The sequence below is a fragment of the Gymnoscopelus microlampas genome, assembly GCF_963454915.1.
Source record: "Gymnoscopelus microlampas genome assembly, chromosome: 9".
NCBI classification, from domain to species: domain Eukaryota; kingdom Metazoa; phylum Chordata; class Actinopteri; order Myctophiformes; family Myctophidae; genus Gymnoscopelus; species Gymnoscopelus microlampas.
Window position 1 is genome coordinate 44,373,516 of NC_139946.1, and position 18,302 is coordinate 44,391,817.

General features: G+C 40.1%; 1 protein-coding gene across 2 annotated transcripts; it reads left to right on the forward strand.

The window, feature by feature from the left end:
* The first annotated feature begins 5,398 nt into the window (after positions 1-5,398).
* LOC311051289 (all-trans-retinyl ester 13-cis isomerohydrolase-like) lies at positions 5,399-18,196 on the forward strand. Of its 2 annotated transcripts, XR_014601398.1 has the most exons (15): positions 5,399-5,669; positions 6,510-6,592; positions 7,404-7,554; positions 9,197-9,304; positions 10,018-10,159; positions 11,063-11,210; positions 11,772-11,853; positions 12,459-12,591; positions 12,871-13,013; positions 13,454-13,583; positions 14,821-14,935; positions 15,196-15,290; positions 15,928-16,039; positions 16,538-17,808; positions 17,862-18,196. XR_014601398.1 is itself a non-coding variant. In XM_084065825.1 (14 exons), exons 1-14 carry the CDS (start codon positions 5,659-5,661, stop codon positions 16,687-16,689), a joined length of 1,605 nt encoding a protein of 534 aa, XP_083921951.1. In that variant the 5' UTR covers positions 5,399-5,658; the 3' UTR covers positions 16,690-18,196. The 2 variants fall into 2 exon arrangements, 1 of the variants encoding a protein (XP_083921951.1); XM_084065825.1 differs by having other exon boundaries at positions 16,538-18,196.
* Positions 18,197-18,302: the final 106 nt, after the last annotated feature.

Sequence of the window (18,302 nt, forward strand, 5' to 3'; positions counted from 1 at the left end):
CTCAGGTGTATTTGTATGATATTGTCATATTGTGAAATCATTGTTTTTACTAACAGTGTCTATGCACACGTGTTCACTGGGATCCACATTTACAGTATGTTTCTCACGCCCGCCATTTTCTCATTTAAGTCTCCTGATTCCTTGCAACACAGTACATTCTTCAGTGTTAATTAGAATCTAACAAAATGGTTACATTTGTACATCCGGAGTGAAGGCCTTGGTGCAGGGACAGGGTGCGATTTTCCGCACGGAAAAAACGGACAATATCTTTTTTTAAATGAACACATGGTTCTCAATGACCTCATGCACACCCCGTGCGGCGATGCAATGCGCTTTTTTTCCTAATCGAACCCAGTTCGATTTGTGTGTTTTTTCGCATGCGGTAAAAACTGATTGACTAATCGCACCCTGTGTGCAAAGGCTGGATAAATTATCACTGAGGATTTTACTGTGTTGCAGTAACTGACGTGTTGCTATGTGTGTTCGCACAATGTTTGGGATAGGATTTTAAAGGTATCACTGGGAAAGATTTGATGATAGCTTTTTTTAATTAGATAAATTATATTGGGAGCCATGCTAGACTATCATTACTTGCTTTACATGTTTACTAAACAATTCTTTTATATTTTTGTTTTGTATTTTAATTTATTTTCTTAGACTGTGCTCACTCTAGACCAGAGCATCTGTTTCACATTTGGCACTGAACTTTTTCTTCTTTTGAAAATGTTAGTTTTACACCATTTACACACCATTGTATCATCTCTGTACGCCAAACGTTTCAGTGCAATTTTTTAACTGTTGGGTAGACATTTAACTCTTTCGGTTCAATTAAAACAACAGATTTTATCTATCGGTTTTAATGGGATGTCGTTTATGTCTTGTGGCCTATTCAGATGTAGACTCTTCAGTTTTCTCAGTCTCAGTCCCACCTTTCTGTTTGTATTTCTATTGTCTTGATCACATAACCCCGCTTACAGTAGTTCAGTGGTTCTCGACCTGTGGACTGCGAGGGTATTGCAAGTGGGCCCCCTAATTGGCAAAAATCTTAAAGGACGACTTCACCCATTTTCAACCTATCTTCATGTAATTGGTCCTCACTAATAGTCATGATTAAATGGTACATTTTTTGGCACTTGGTCTGTGTCTCCTAGGAGGCATGTGGACACTTCAGAAAACCGCCTACCAGTGACATCATTTGGCAGATTTGTTTTTCCTGAACAATATTTCAAATCTTTTGTTTATATTTGCATACGTGAGAACGATGGCTTCCATTATAGCATGCTAACTTTCCAGGAATAGATGGCCTGCAGTTTCTATTAGCTTTGATTCCCCATCGATGATGTCACTGGTAGGCGGGTTTCTGAACTGTCCACAGCCATCCTCTGAGACACAGACTGAGTAGACAAAAATGTCACCATATTATGAGGATTAGTGAGGACCTATTACATGAAGTTAGGTTGAAAATGGGTGAAGTCGCCCTTTAATAATTTAATGATTATTAAATATTGTAATGTAATCAATTATATTATATTTTCAAGTGGGCCTTGATCCAGAAAAGGTTGAGAACCACTGCCGTTAGTTCTATGTTGCACTATGTATATGAATGACCAGCATGCTTACACTTGTGTGCGTTTTACATGAATACACACACAAGAAATTGATACTGTAACCTTTTTGTTTGTTTTAATCCGATGCGTTTCTTTACCAGGCACCTGTCAACATTATCATCTTTATTATCATATTGTATTGTCTACCTCAAAATATGCACACCAAGTAAGCTTGTTCTAATGAAAGAGGATTTGGACCATAATAAGCCATAGTGAAGAATGCCAACAGGTTAATTGGATATAACTAATATGCCATTACAAAAGAAATGTTTCCCATAATATTATGACGGTGTCTGCTGAAGAAATGTACCAGGCTTTTATTTTTCTATTTATTGTGAGCTTTATGAAGTATTAGTTCTACTCTGATGCATGTGCCTCTGTAATTCAGATGGACTGTGTGATGTGCGTATATGTGTGCATGTTAGCCCTTAATGGGTCTGTGTTTTCTAAGCTATTCATTGGATGATTGTACAATGAATATGATGTATCCTCTATGCAACAATCTTGGGAAATAGTCTAAAGTAAAGTCGTTTTATTATTAATAATGCCTCATCTCTTTTGTTGGCTGTTTAGCTGCATGTCGAATACCACTCATGATGATCTTCTGTTCCATGGTATACTGTATAGATTGATCATTGTTTGGAGAAAGAAAACTGATACATACTATTTGAATATAGATGCAGTATATAAAATAAATGTGGTTGTAAAATTTGTGGTTTTAGGGACAGAAAGCAGACCCTTTCCCAGATGACCTTGATTGATGCGGTATCTACAGTACCATTTTCTTGCCCATATAAACCTGTATCTTAACTGCTGTGTTGTCTTCAGCGACAGAATGTCCCTTTGGATCAGTAACACACACACACACACACAGAGAGAGAGAAAACAGCCACCCCTGAATGTCTGCAGGTCGTTGCCCTGTCCTCCCTGAAGTCCTTTGAGAAACTGATGAAACAAGAACCTCAACACTCTTCTTGATCCGTTTCAGTTGACATAGGGCTTGGCGTACAGGATGCTACTGCCTCCTTCCATGACTTATTATTCAAACACCTCGGTCAGTAAATCTTAAAACTGATAACTATAACTACTTTGGTGTTAACCCTAGTTAACACCAAAGTAGTTATAGTTATCATTAACCCTGGTAGGTTGGATCCTTAACCTCTCCAACAGAACTGAGGGTGAATGAGTTCATCTCTCTCTCTCCCTCTCTCTCTCTAATGAGGGCAAAAGGGCAGGGGCTCAAGCCCCCCTTGGGCCCTATCTGTGCACATGTCTGCCTACACTCCTGCCAAACACAGATATAGATATCTGTGTTTTTTCGGTTCTTGGAAACTTTTGGTCTGATTGCCACTCTGCACTGGCACACTGAACCCCCGGGCCTTATGGCAGTGGTTCTCAAACTTTTTCATGTAAAGGACCCCCAATTTCAAACGGACCCCCATTTCAAAAGATATGCCAGGGACCCCCATAAGAGAAGATTTTTTACGGCTCTAGCAGTGATTCTCAACCATTTTAATTTCAAGGACCCCCAGTTTGACATGCATTAGGGCTACATACCCCCATTTAATGGCATTTCTATCACTTGGACCGCAATTTCTATTGTAAAATCTATGTCAATTTAACTCTTGAGAGTGTACAAATGGAACAAACAGGATGCTTACATTTGGGCATGTGGCCAAATGGGAGTCAAGTTATGTTGTTATTTAAGTCATTCTTTCTTACGCTATTTTTGTTTTTAACAACAACTTAGAGATCAATCATTAGGCATCAAAACTTTACATAACAGAAGAAAAAAAATACTGGCTCTGTAAAAAAAAACGACTTGGATAACTCCAAATCTTTTTCTTTTCTTTTGTAAAAAAAATATTATTGAAAAGGTGAAATGATTGCATTTATTTTCCTCAGACAAAGAGAGAATCCTACTGAGCATGTGCAGAGAGTAACCGTCATCACTCTTATCTTTGTGATTGGAGGAACCTATATGTTACAATTACTGCAATAAAGACAGCTGAAATGAAAAATATGTTTCTATACACTTTTAGAGCATATCCGTAGTCATAAACGGAGACATAATTAACAATAGATGGCAAAATGGAATGTGTAAATAACTAACGTCAATCCAAAAGTATCTCTCTCTTTACAAGGTTTTGAAGGTGAGACCCCTGCACTAGAACCAGATTTGTGGCGTCTTTCACTTCAGCCACTCTCTGGAGCCTACCTCTGACTGTGAACGGGTGAGAGAAGGTCAATTGGATTCATGTGCTGGCCATATTCTCTGCAAGAAGACCCTGGCTTCCCAACCAAAGTTCACCCCCCCCCCACCCCCCCTGCCACACATGTTTACATATTTTACCCAAAGTAACTTCAAGTTCAACCTCAACTTCAATGTCAACTTTATTGTCACAAGTTTACAGGTGAAAAAGGAATGGGTGAAATGAAGAGAAGAGAATCGAAAACACTGGACATCATCACAGTACAGGACACGTCACAGCACAGCACATTGCACAAAGAGATGTAATCACAGCAGCTATGTAAAAGCCTGTTTGAACAGGTGAGTCTTTAACAGTCTTTCAAAAATGTCCACAGAGGTCACAGATCTTGGGTCTAAAGAGACGTTATTCCATAGCCTTGGGGCAAAACTAGCAAAGGCTCGATCACCCTTAAGTCTTTAAACTTGTGGAGAGGCACAAGATAGGATGAGGATCTCAGAGTCCTTCTGGACACATATGGGTTCTTTCTAATATTTACTGGGAGCCAATGCAAGGAGGCCAGAATGGGGGTTATGTGGCAGGATATCCTGCAGTTAGCCGTGCCATGAGCAACAGGGCCTGGAATGATACATTACGGCTCTGCCTAACCTTTATTAATAAAACATTCATCCGGCAGGACCCTCGTGCTTTCATCCATTCATCCTTCTGTTCATGCGTCCATTTATCTATAGATCACAGAAGACAATAGGTGTCATTAATGATTAATCTCTTCCCCCCCCCCCCTGTGTGTGTGTGTGTGTGTGTGTGTGTGTGTGTGTGTGTCTGTCTGTGTGTGTGTGTGTGTCTGTGTGTGTCTCTCTCCCTCTCCCTCTCTCTCTCTCTCTCTCTCTCTCTCTCTCTCTCTGTCTTGTTGCTGGCCAATTAAAGTGGATTGTTGGGGTTTGTCTGTCTGGAACTGATTAGCTAGTCTGTGGGCTGTGGGCTCTGACTAGAGTCTCCCTCCACATACCATACATACAGCATACACACACATGCACACTGCACTGGCAACTTTACTAGCATGACCCAAGTGTTACGTGCGTGCATCTCTGCATGCGTGTGAGTGTGCGTGTGTGTGTGCGTGTGTGTGTGTGTGTGTGTGTGTGTGTGTGTGTATGTGCGTGCGTCCGTGTGTGTCCAGGTTAGCAAGTACCTTGTTCAGGGCCTGGAAAACATTGTGGAGGTAGCCAAGGGCCAGACGACTGAAAGGAGAGGAGACAAAAGACAGGCTGTTCTAACGGGCTAACAGGACCAGAAAGGGGAGGAGAGAGAGAGAGAGAGGGAGCAAGGGGAAGGAGAAAGTGGGGGTCAATGGACAGGAAAACATACAGTTGGATATGGGAAAGGGAGGGAAGAGAGATGGATAGATGGAAAGAAAGAGGAGAAGGCTGGGTGGAGAGAGGACGTGTTGGGGAAAAGGAGAGTGAGGGAAAGGAGGTAGAGGGCATAAAAGACGGATGATGATGAAGTGAGAAACTAAAGGAGAGGACAGAAATGGTGAAAGTGATAAATGACAGAAAAGGGGAGCGCATAGAAGGAGTGGAGAGTTTAGAATAACACTGGGGAGGGAGAGAGACATTGAGAGGCAACAGAAAAGGAGGAGGAGAGAGAGGGGGAGGTGACGAGAAGAGGGGGACTTTAGCTTCCATCTCTCTGCACAGGAAACTACACTGTGGTCTGAGAACAACATCAATACCAAACAGGCAGCTGCTCTCAGTGTGTGTTTGTTTGTATCTCACAAGTTATTATTTGTGTGTATGTAGAGGGTGTGTGTGGCGTGCATCTTTTTGGGGGGAAGCAAGATGGTCAGTCGGTGAGTAACCTTTTCCTTTTTTCCTTTCCCTCAACATTGCCAGTAAAAGCAAAGAGCTACTTCAGCATTTTCTTCTAAAACTAAAAAACAGGAGAAAACTCAGACACAGAAATGTACCGTAGTATTCCTTCCCATGGATTATTCTAGATGTTTCAAGATAAATGCTAGGATTAGAGCCAGTTTGGATGAAGATATAACAGTCCTTTTTCCAGTTGTTTCTTTTTTCTTTCTTTTTTTAATCATTAGCACATTCTGTCTTCTACATGTTGTTGTTGTTGTTGTTGTTTTGTAACTGCTAGAACAGTGGTTCTCAAAGTGGGGTCCAGGGACCACCTGGGGTCCTTGAGGGAGTTCCAGGGGGTCCCCAGCTAAATGATAGATAGTTAGGAACCAAATGGACCCTTATGGGTTGATTTAACTCTCAGAGTTAAATCAACATTGATTTTACAACATAAATTGGGCTCCCAGAGATAGAAATATAGGGGTCCGTACATAGCCTAATGCATGACAAACTGGGGGTCCTTGAATAAAAATGGTTGAGAATCACTGCTAGAGCTGTACAAATCTTCTCTTATGGGGTCCCTGGCATATCTTTTCAAGTGGGGGTCCACGGGCTAGTGTCAAGTTGGGTGTCCTTGACATGAAACAGTTTGGGGAGTTGACATTAGGTATAGTGAGGGATCCCCCAAAACTGTTGATATCACAGACCCTCAAATAGATTGACTTTTTCAAAGCTTGTCAAAAGAATTCTAAAGTTCTCCGAAACACCTTCAGAGGTGAGGATGTCATCATCGTGGGGTCGTGAGATAAAAACTGACCCCGTGCACTCTGTGTGTCCAGGATAGAGCATCCTGCTGGGGGCTACAGGAAGATATTCGAGACGGTGGAGGAACTGAACGAACCCATATCTGCTGAAGTCACTGGTAGGCAACAACATGTGTGTGTGATGGTTCTACCAATGGCTGCCGATTAAATGTGTAGGCACTGGCAGTGGTGGAAAGTAAATAAAGTACATTTACTATTGTTTTACTGTACTGTGCTTAAGTGCAATTTTTAGGTATTTTTACTTTACTGGAGTATTTCCATTTTTCAGTACTTCTACTTCTACTCCACAACATCTCATAGGCAAATATTGTACTTTTTACTCTACAGTTTAACTACTTCTAATTGTAATAATAATAGTTATTTGAAAACTTTAGTTACTAGTTACTTAGATTTTGATTATTATCACAAAACATACATTAACCAGCCCTATATGTATTTTGGTCATTTGAAAATAGCCGATCTACAAGCTCACAATGCGTCGGGATGCGACGCATTGTGAGCTTGTAGATCTGCTATTTTCAAAAGATTTAAATACTTTTCATACATTTGAAAACTTGTGAAATGGGACATTCTGCATAATGAGTACTTTAAACTTTTGGTACTTTAAGTACATTTTCATACCAATACTTTGTACTTTTACTCAAGTAAATTTAGAATTCCGGACTTTTACATTGCAGTATTGATACTTTTATTAAAGTAAAAAATGCGAGTAGTTTTTCCACCACTGTGTGTAGGCATCACGTCAGCCATGTTCTTATGACGTTTATTTTTTTACTTTTATCATACCAGAACTCTGAGTGCCTTCGACTTTTCTTCTCTTTATGTTTATAAATGTTTACGTACTCAAAATGCTCTCAAAACAGGTTATGTTTACGTTACTTGTTTTGTTTGTGTGTGTTTATTGTGTAGGTACTATACCGTCATGGCTTGGAGGCAGTGTTCTGCGGATGGGTCCGGGTCTCTTTGAGATAGGCTCAGAACCATTAAACCACGTGTTTGATGGACAGGCTCTCATACACAAGTTTGACCTGAAGGATGGCCATGTGACCTACTACAGGAGGTAAGCACACCACTCACTACTGAATGCATTTGTAAAGTTTCTTTAGAACATAGTTTCCCCATTATGTGGGATTCTGTGTGGTATTAGACCATAACAAAATGGAACATAGGGTTAATATATCTTCACTAGGCCGGGTGGCCTACCCAAGGCTGTTTGAAGCCAATTACAGGTAAACAGAATGGGATATTAAAACCCTGTTTAACAGTCATTAGACACTCAAACAGTGCACATTTGTGGGTGAAATAACCTCTTTGGCTCTGTGTTGTTTAGAGGCCCCCTCTATGTGTGACCCCTCCCTCAAACTTTTGGAGCCAATTCGGAGAAGAATCTGAAAAATCTGCCTGATACATCTCGATCACATGACATCAAACATAATGTGTATCAGTTTGCTTAATCTGTTGAAGTAGTAGAAACACGGTGGGGGTCTAGATGGACCAAGGAATATGGGGGTGGAATGCCAATCTGTTCAAAAATCTTTTCTGTTCTATTTAATTTATTTGAACCACAGTTCTTTGAATGCAGCTGTCACTCCAACTGCTGACTCCCCCCCATGGGTTGGACTCCTACACTCTCTCACTCTCAGCAGAATGTGTTTTAGTATGGACGTACATGGACGTTCGTAACTTATATGACCATTTAGGAGGAACATCTCTGGGTGTAACAGGTGTCCAATATGACACCTCAGGAGGCTTCTGCCCCGAGGGGCTGCCCAAGCCAGGGCAGGAGGTCTGATGCTATGATCCGTAGTGCTATTCTTCAATAAATTGTCAAGCTTCACCCTGAGACTGGATATTCATTTTAATAATTTCCATAATATTACCTAAGGTTCAATAGTTATAGGCCAAAACATGAAGCGCTATAGCACCACCATGAGGCAGATTTGAAAGATGTGGGGTAGAGGTTCTTCCTTCAACCACTGGGAGTCTGCGTGCAAAGTTTCATGCCTATCGGTCAAGCAGTGCCTGTAGCTGTTCACAGGACACAGACACACACTTTCTGGTGATGTGTTCTGGCACATCCATATATTCTGTTGCACACCTAAGCAGTGTGGAACACTTTAACGTTGCAATTGAAATAACTTGCTATGAAAACAAATCAAAAATACAATTTTCAAAAGTTTGGTTGTGTATAGACCAAAACTCCAAAACTCCAAAACTTTTGTATTACCGATGGTAGGATAAGTTGTTTAGCTGACAAGAAACGTACTGGAACTGGAATGTTGCTGGTTTAAAACCACCAATCTCTCTCACTCACTCACACACACGCACGCAGGCACGCACGCACGCACGCACGCACGCACGCACACACACACACACACACACACACACACACACACACACACACACACACACACACACACACACACACACACACACACACACACACGCATTGTAGCTGTTGGCCACAAAAATCCTTAAGGTTTGTTACATTGCAGGATTGGCTGTGTTGGTGGATCCAAGCTGCATGCTAACAGAATAATGCTAACCACAGAATTTGGATTGCAAGATCTTCTTCCTGCTGGGCATTCATTCATGGTGTGTGTGTGTGTGTGTGTGTGTGTGTGTGTGTGTGTGTGTGTGTGTGTGTGTGTGTGTGTGTGTGTGTGTGTGTGTGTGTGTGTGTGTGTGCTCTGTGTGTGTAGGTTTCTACAGTCTGATGCATATGTGCGGGCCATGACAGAGAAGAGACTGGTCATCACTGAGTTTGGGACAGCAGCGTACCCAGACCCATGCAAAAACATATTTTCCAGGTAAGCCCCCAAACCTTCTTGCAGTAGGTCAGTGGTTCTCAACCTTTTCAGGCCGTGACCCCCCAAAATAATCATATTTGAATTGGGTAGATGAATGTTGCGAAAATAGCAGATCTAACACGAGGCGTTGCGAGCTTGTAGATCGTCTATTTTCAAATGTTTTGCCTCTTTCTTATATTATTAGTACAGTTTGTTGATTACTTTTGATGCTGTAATGATAATTGTTTTTAGGTATTAAAAAGGTCTTAAAGGTCTAAAGTCCTTAAATTGTCACTTCACTGTCATCATGGGGACCCCCCCAAACATCATGTGGGGTCCCGACCCACAGGTTGAGAAGAACCACTGCAGTAGGTAACCGTTTTGATGGGTCAAAAAGGTTTGCCAACCAATTTGAGCGACACTTTATAAAAAGAGGCACTTATTTTACACCAAGTTTTAGGTTAACTATGCAGTTAATATGTATTACTATTTTTATGTCCAATTTAACTCATACACATACGACATCGGGAACATAATAACCATTTTTTTACTTTGACTTTTTATATGAACATCTTTAGTGATTAGGGAGACTACATTTGATTTCGGACCACATAACATTGAATATAGAATGCCTTTAATGTTTCTCAATAGGTACTGTTTTGTAGAGAAAATCTGTCCCCCTTGTGCATTTGTATGTGTGTGACTGTGTGCATCTATACTGTATGTGTTTGTAGATTCTTTACCTACTTTAAGGGGATCGAGGTGACCGACAACTGCGTTGTGAACATCTATCCGGTTGGTGAAGACTTTTATGCGGTCACAGAGACCAACTTCATCACCAAGGTGGATCCAGAAACGCTGCAGACCCTGAAGAAGGTGAGAGCACATTGGCAGATTGGTATATGCACTTCATGATGAAACCTATTAGCTGACTTATGCACAACATTCAGTGGTGGAAAGTAACTAAGTACATTTACTCAAGTGCCATTTTGATGTATTTTTACTATACTGGAGCATTAATATTTTACTTCTACTCCACTACATCTCAGAGGCAAATATTGTACCTTTACTCCACTACAATTCTTTGAAAACTTTAGTTACTAGTTACTTTGTAGATTTGGATTATTATTACAAAACATAAATTAACCACTTAAAGGGGAAATCCACCCATTTTCAATATTTAACTATGTCATTAATATAGCATAAAGGAGTTGTGTGGAAATAAGAAAAAAGTTCCCCCCTTTCTGTGTTGCCTTGAACTGGAGGATTGATTGTGGGTTTAACATTGCAAATTACAACATGATGAGTCATCACGTTGTAATTTGCAATGTTAAACCCACAATCAATCCTCCAGTTCAAGGCAACACAGAAAGGGGGGAACTTTTTTCTTATTTCCACACAACTCCTTTATGCTATATTAATGACATAGTTAAATATTGAAAATGGGTGGATTTCCCCTTTAACCTTTTCAAAAGATTTGTATACATTTGAAAACTTGTGAAATGGGACATTGTGCATAATGAGTACTTTCTACTTTTGGTACTTCAAGGAAAAATGTATACCAATACTTCTGTACTTCGACTCAAGTACATTTAGAATTCCTGACTTTTACTGACAGCGTATTTCTACATTGTACTAGTGATACTTTTACTTAAGTAATACATTTGAGTACTTTTCCCAGCACTGACAAAATTCTATTCAATGAGAATTATAATGGACTTTTCAGGATTTTGTGTTTTCTGACGCAACATTCACATGTACTCTGTGTGTCTGTGACAGGTGGACCTGTGTAATTACATCTCAGTGAACGGGGTGACTGCCCACCCCCACATAGAGGCAGACGGCACTGTCTATAATATCGGCAACTGCTTTGGGAAGAACATGAGTCTGGCCTACAATATAGTTAAGATCCCTCCCATCCAGGAAGGTGGGTCAAATGAGTGATTAAGTTGTTTATTATTGATGATTATTTACCGATAAGCTTGTGACAAATTATACTCATTATTTCTATGTATTAAGTTAATGTAGTATCACAATACCTTTAACCACTTTAACCTTTTATACTATGGCTATTCAAAAATAGCAGATATATAAGCTCATACCGCGGCACCGAGTGCCGCGCTATGAGCTTGTAGATCTGCTATTTTTGAAAAATTGTGAAAATGTATGCAAACCTTTGAATACATATCTTTTTTAAGCGAACATTTGTAACTCAAATCTTTGCTTCTGGGGGGGCCCTGGAAAACCTTTATACTCATTATTTCTATATATTTTTTTATCAATAATTGTGCAAATCAGTTATAGGTGAGGGTGAGCAATGTTGCCTTGTGAAGTGAATTAGAAAATATAATATCAGAAAAAGAAAGACAATATACGTTTTATCAGACGGGGTCTAGTCTTGGATAATGTCTAATGTTATGTTGCTCTCTTTATTCTTTGTGAAATCAAGATCATGTTGAGTCCCTGTTTACCTTGTTGCATGATCCAGACAGGTCAGATCCCATAGAGAAGTCCCAGGTTGTGGTGCAACTACCCAGCAATGAGAGATTCAAACCCTCCTATATACACAGGTAGGTTGCTAATTAAAAAAAACATTCTACATTCACAATTCCAATGCTTCCTCACGACTGTTTTGGTGATCAATGATCATTGCAACTCTCCACCATAAACAGTCTGGGTATGAGTTACACACCCTGATAAATATGTTGGTCGCTTTTGAGCTGAGCAGGATTTCTGAACCCTTCAACAAAGGATTGTCAGCAATAAAAAATAAAATTAACATTTTTGGTTGATTATTTCTCATATTCAACAATGAGAAATAATAGAATGTTTTATTTATAGTATAGTGCATTTTGTAAAAGGTTATACACTGTATCAACACATCTTTGACACATATTTCATCAGAAGTAATAGCCTACATGTTTGTTATCTCTGACAAAAGATGGATATCTTGATAATGAGAGCTGATCATGTTGATGATGATGATAACCCTGGATATTATGACAAATATTACAAAGATACTTAGAATAACAGGTGTTTTGTCTGACTTCATAAATGGATGATAAACAAATTGTCTGCTTGTCTGTGTGTTTCTACCAATCTGTCTGTCTCTTTCAATGTGTCTGTCATACATGTGTCCGCCTCTTGGTCTGTCTGTCTGTCTGTCTGTCTGTAGTTTTGGTATGACAGAGAACCACTTTGTGTTTGTGGAGCAGCCAATAAAGATCAACTTGCTGAAGTTCCTGACTGCTTGGACCATCAGGGGAACCAGCTATATGGACTGCTTTGAGTCCAACGACACCATAGGGGTAGGAGAGGAGTGTGTGTGTGTGTGTGCGTGTGCGTGTGCGTGTGCGTGTGCGTGTGCGTGCGTGTGCGTGTGCGTGTGCGTGTGCGTGTGTGTGTGCGTGTGTGTGTGCGTGTGTGTGTGTGTGTGTGTGGCGTGCCTTTGTTCTTGCATTTTCCTGACATTTACACACACACACACACACACACACACACACACACACACACACACACACACACACACACACACACACACACACACACACACACACACACATATATATATATCGTATATATTGCAGACATGGATCCACCTGGCCACAAAAGACCCGGCAGAATATCTGAGCAGCCACAGGTTCAGAACCTCAGCCTTCAACCTGTTCCACCATATTAACACCTATGAAGACCAGGGATTCATTGTCGTTGACCTCTGCACATGGAAAGGGTGCGTATCATGCATGCACGTGCATGTATGTGTAAGTAAATAGTGAGCGACAGAACTTTTGTCTATTTTGCAACTACACAGCAAAATCTGTAGTGTTAATTTAACATCTAAACTCATGTTTATTGTGTATTACACACAATTAACTACATGAATACTAACCACTCAGTGTGTATGCCTGTAGTTTTCTAATGAAACAGTTGCAAATTACTTCCAGTGACTAACCCTTTTCTCTCTCTTTGTCTGCCTGTCTGTCTGTCTGTCTGTCTGTCTGTGTGATTCTGTGTGTGTGTGTGTGTGTGTGTGTGTGTGTGTGTGTGTGTGTGTGTGTGTGTGTGTGTGTGTGTGTGTGTGTGTGTGTGTGTGTGTGTGTGTGTGTGTGTGTGTGTGTGTGTGTGTGTGTGTGTGTGTGTGTGTGTGTGTGTGTGTGTCTCTCTCTCTAGGTATGAGTTTGTGTTTAACTACTTGTACTTAGCTAACCTGAAGCAGGAGTGGGAAGAAGTGAAGAAAGCAGCACTGACAGCCCCACAACCTGAGGTCAGGCGATACGTTCTGCCTCTGGATATACACAGGGTAAGCACGCACACACGCACACACACACGCACGCACGCACGCACACACACACACACACACACACACACACACACACACACACACACACACACACACACACACACACACACACACACACACACACACACACACACACACACACACACACACACACACACACTTCTTGTATTGTTATTCGTATGGGAAGGCCAGAAGCATTTGCATTTTATTAGGTGCTGTCTAAGTGATGATAGTGAAAACAAAAAGCTTTTGTTAAAAGGTTACAGCTCTACATTCTGAGAGTAGTAATCATTGCTATAGAGTGTGTGTGTTCAGTAACAGGGATCTACCCCTCCCCTCAGCTCTTTAACAAACAGAAAATACGTTTTGGGTGGGTTGGCAGTTTTGTCAAATCAGGATTAGAGCTAGAACATTTATCAGCTCAATTTTATAGTGTACCAGTTAAAATTATTCATATATTTATTTGTTTTCCTGTATCCTGTATGAGTTCTCTGTCCTGATTGGATGAAATTGGTATCCCGACCTGAACATGTATTTTCCATTTACTAAAGAGCTGGAGAGACAGGGAGATCCCTCTGAACACACACTCTATAGCAATGATTACTGTCTGAGCTATTTAACACTTATTTTTACACCACCTTTAAGCCTAAGCCTAATCTTAACCTCAAAAGTCCTATCCCCAACCTGAATCTTTTCCTAAATGTAAGCCTAACTCCCCAAATATTTCATATTCATTAAAATGTCCCATTCCTTCATGGGGATCAGAAAGATGTCTCCATAAGGTCAATTTGGATTTATATTCCTATACTTGTGAGGATTTGGGGTCCCTACGAGGATAGTAATACATGGTATCACACACCACTACCAGGCTATCACTGTAGTGTGTACTGCGACTGCTCATATATGCATGGTTTAATCGGGCTATTCAAATTCATTCAGAACCGCAAGTTTTAAATGCGTCCCTTCCCACATCTCAGTGAGGTTTCTTTTCTTTCTTTAGTTTATTATAGAAATGGTATTGTATGTGTAGTTGTATTGTATGTACTTGTATTGGTATAAAGGTATGTATGGTGTGCGTATGCATGGATGTATGTATGTTTGTATGCATGATGTATGTATATAGTAAGCATAATGTGTACGAATGTAATATATGTTTGTGTGTGTGTGTGTGTGTGTGTGTGTGTGTGTGTGTGTGTGTGTGTGTGTGTGTGTGTGTGTGTGTGTGTGTGTGTGTTAGGAAGAGCAGGGGAAAAATCTGATTTCCCTGCCATACACCACGGCAACAGCTGTTCTCTGTAGTGATGGAACAGTCTGGCTGGAACCCGAAGTCCTATTCTCTGGACCTCGACAGGGTGAGACACACACACACACACACACACACACACACACACACACACACACACACACACACACACACACACACACACACACACACACACACACACACACACACACACACACACACACACGCACACACACACACAGAGTGCATCTTATTATGACACAGTATGCGTAAATCTTCAATGTCTCTCCCTTTCCATTTCATGGTTTCTCTTGCTTCCTGTCTGTCTGTCTGTCTGTCTGTCTGTCTGACTCTCTCTCTCTCTCTCAGCCTTTGAATTTCCCCAGATCAACTATTCAAGGTGCAATGGCAAGAACTATCAGTTTGCCTACGGCCTGGGACTCAACCACTTCATACCAGACAGGGTACAAGCATGTTCATTGTTGTATAGCTTGGTTCTGCTTGACTTTTTATGAATGAACATAAGAAAATAACCTAGAAAACCAATGTGGTTTCCTTCGTTCCAATACATCTTTGTACTGGATTTAGCCATTTTAAGTTTTTTTAAGGGGGTGCAGGACATTTCTGGAAATTTCTGATTAGAATTATTATTTGATTGATTATTATTACAACTACAATGGGAGAAACCTTTCTCAATTTCTCTGCAGTAAATTAAGTTAGCATAACTTAGTTCTTGTGAGGGGAAAATGTATACAAATTATACTTTTTTGATCTCCGTTCATAACGTCCACCTCCTGGTTAAATAAGTTAGCAGCTGGCCTAACATGGCTTTCTCACAAGCAAATACAAATGTGATTATCTTAAAGGCCAAACCGCACCAATGCAACTAGTCGCAACTCCTTGCAACAAAACAGTTTTAAGGTCAACCGCACCAATGCAACTCCTTGCAACTGCCATTGATTGGGGATAATGGTTGCGAGTAGTTGCATGTTGCAAGGAGTTGCATTGGTGTGGACTGGCTATTTGTAATGAATCATAAAAAAGTAATTAAAAAACAAAACCAAAAACCACAAGTAATGATACGGTTGCCTGTCATCGTAGATCGTTAAGCTGAATGTGCAGACCAAAGAGACATGGGTGTGGCAGGAAGAGAACTCCTACCCGTCAGAACCACTGTTCATACCAACACCGGAAGCTACAGAAGAGGACGATGGTAAGAGACATGGTCACATAGTACGATTTGGTTCTATTTGTACACTCTTCAGAGTTAAATTAACACTGAGGATTTTTACTGTGTACATGGACAAACATAGTTTAACCCACTACATAGATCTGCTATTTTAGAAAAATCTAGGAAATGTGTGCAAATCTTTGAATATATATATTTTTAAAGCGAACATTTGTAACTCAAATCTTTGCTTCTGGGGCTCCCTGGAACAAAACATTTGGAGATGGGATCAAATACATATCTTAAAAATGTTTTCTAAATCCTAACAGTATGTTGCTATATCAGTGGTGCTCCAATATTAATTTGACCACAGACCCCCCCATCTCAAAATATGTTGTTCCCAGAAGCACAGATCGGAGTTAGAAATGTTCGCTTTTAAACACATTACACATTCAAAGATTTGCACACATTTTCCACGATTAAAAAAAAACAAAAACACACAAGTATTACACAGGCACACACAGATGCGTTTCTGTGCTCCAGGTGTGCTGCTGACCATCTTGGTAAAGCCGGGGGCAGAGAGACCAGGCTGCCTGTTGGTGCTGGACGCCAAGGAACTGAAAGAGCTAGCCAGAGCAGAGGTCAACACTATGATACCGATGACCCTCCACGGGATGTACAAACCACGATCCTAAAACCCTGAACCACAGCCCTTCAGTCCAATTAATGGCCTTAGAGACACAGGCCAGAACGAGGAAGGTATTGGGAAGGTCATGGCACCACCATCTTTTGGCCTTAAGACTTTTACCCTATTTTCAGTGGTGGAAAGTAACCAAGTACATTTACTTAAGTACTCTACTTAAGTACACTTTTGAGGTATTTGTGCTTTACATTTATTTGAAAACCTTACTAGTTACTTTGTAGATTTTGTTTATTACTACAAAATATACATTAAACACCCTATATATTTTTCGGCCGTTTTAAAATAGCCGATCTACAAGCTCACAATGCGTCTCGGTGCGACGCATTGTGAGCTTGTGGCTTGAAAAGTACTAATTATGCAGAATGTCCCTTTTCAAGTTTTCAAATGTATAAAATCTTTTTAACTTTTACTTTAAGTACATTTTGATGCCAATACTTTTGTACCTTTAGTATTTCTACAGTATTTCTGCAGTATTGATACTTTTACTTACGTAAACAATGCGAGTACTTTTTCCACCACTGCCTATTTCACACAGAAAGTTTGTCACTGCTTGTATTCTTTTATTAGCCGTGTCAAGCACACTGACACTGTAAAAAGTGTCTACTTCTTAGTGTACACATGACATATGGAATGGTATAAGGAACCATTCTGTAACAACTATGTTTATGTAATGTATGTATAATGTATGTCTTTTCCTTCTAAAATGGAAGACTTGATATAGGGTTACTATGAAATATATAGTCGTTTTTCCACGTTTACCAGGTATTTACTACATGTTTCAGAGAACTGTGGCATTGACAAAACAAATTAGAGTTGTTATCTTGGTATTAAAACCAGAATTTATTTACAGACATGTTCTTTGTATTTTTATACAAATAAAAAACAATTACATAACAAGGATTTTGTTATTGTTACAGTACATTCGTCAAAAAGGCATGGACATAACGTCTCCACAGATATACAATTTGAAAAACACCATTTGTTCAAGTTAGGAATTTCTCTATATACATCATAGCGAAATAAATTGTGATAACAAATATTAGTGCTACGCTCCATAGCGCCAATGAACAGGCAACTTCCTTGCAGCAATTCATTATTTCTCCTCTACGGTGTTGTGTGATTTACTCATTCAAATTTACACAGACTTTATAGGGGATTGTTGAGGCTATTGTGTGTAATGCCAACAGTAACATTTTGTTTAAATTAGATTGTAATCACAAGTTACTTTAAAATGTATAGAAAATCCCACTTGTAAACAGTCCCACCAAGCGCAGTGTTTTTCTAACCATCTACACAAACATGATGGGAATTGGCTGAATTTACATGAATTACTGCACCATCCAAATCACAAATTACTGGAGGGGCTGTTAAAGATTCAGGACACACTTACCACTGGCCAAGGCATTGTTTTATACAGTTTGTTTTATACAACCCAGATCAGCCCAAAACGAGGTAGTCATTGGTTTCTGTGGACAAAACCCCACAAAAAGGCACCAAGCGTATGATTCCTGGAAGTAATGGATGTGGTGCAAAGTCAACCAAAACAAAAATAGGCAATAAATGGCCACGAAGCAAGAAATCAATGGAAATGAATGAGATCATTGA

Bases quoted from the DNA above. Each gene is read 5' to 3' on its own strand.
- LOC311051289 (XM_084065825.1), top strand. The intron at 9,305-10,017 runs GTAAGCCCCCAA...ATGTGTTTGTAG, and splicing joins TGCAAAAACATATTTTCCAG to ATTCTTTACCTACTTTAAGG. The intron at 14,936-15,195 runs GTGAGACACACA...TCTCTCTCTCAG, and splicing joins ATTCTCTGGACCTCGACAGG to CCTTTGAATTTCCCCAGATC.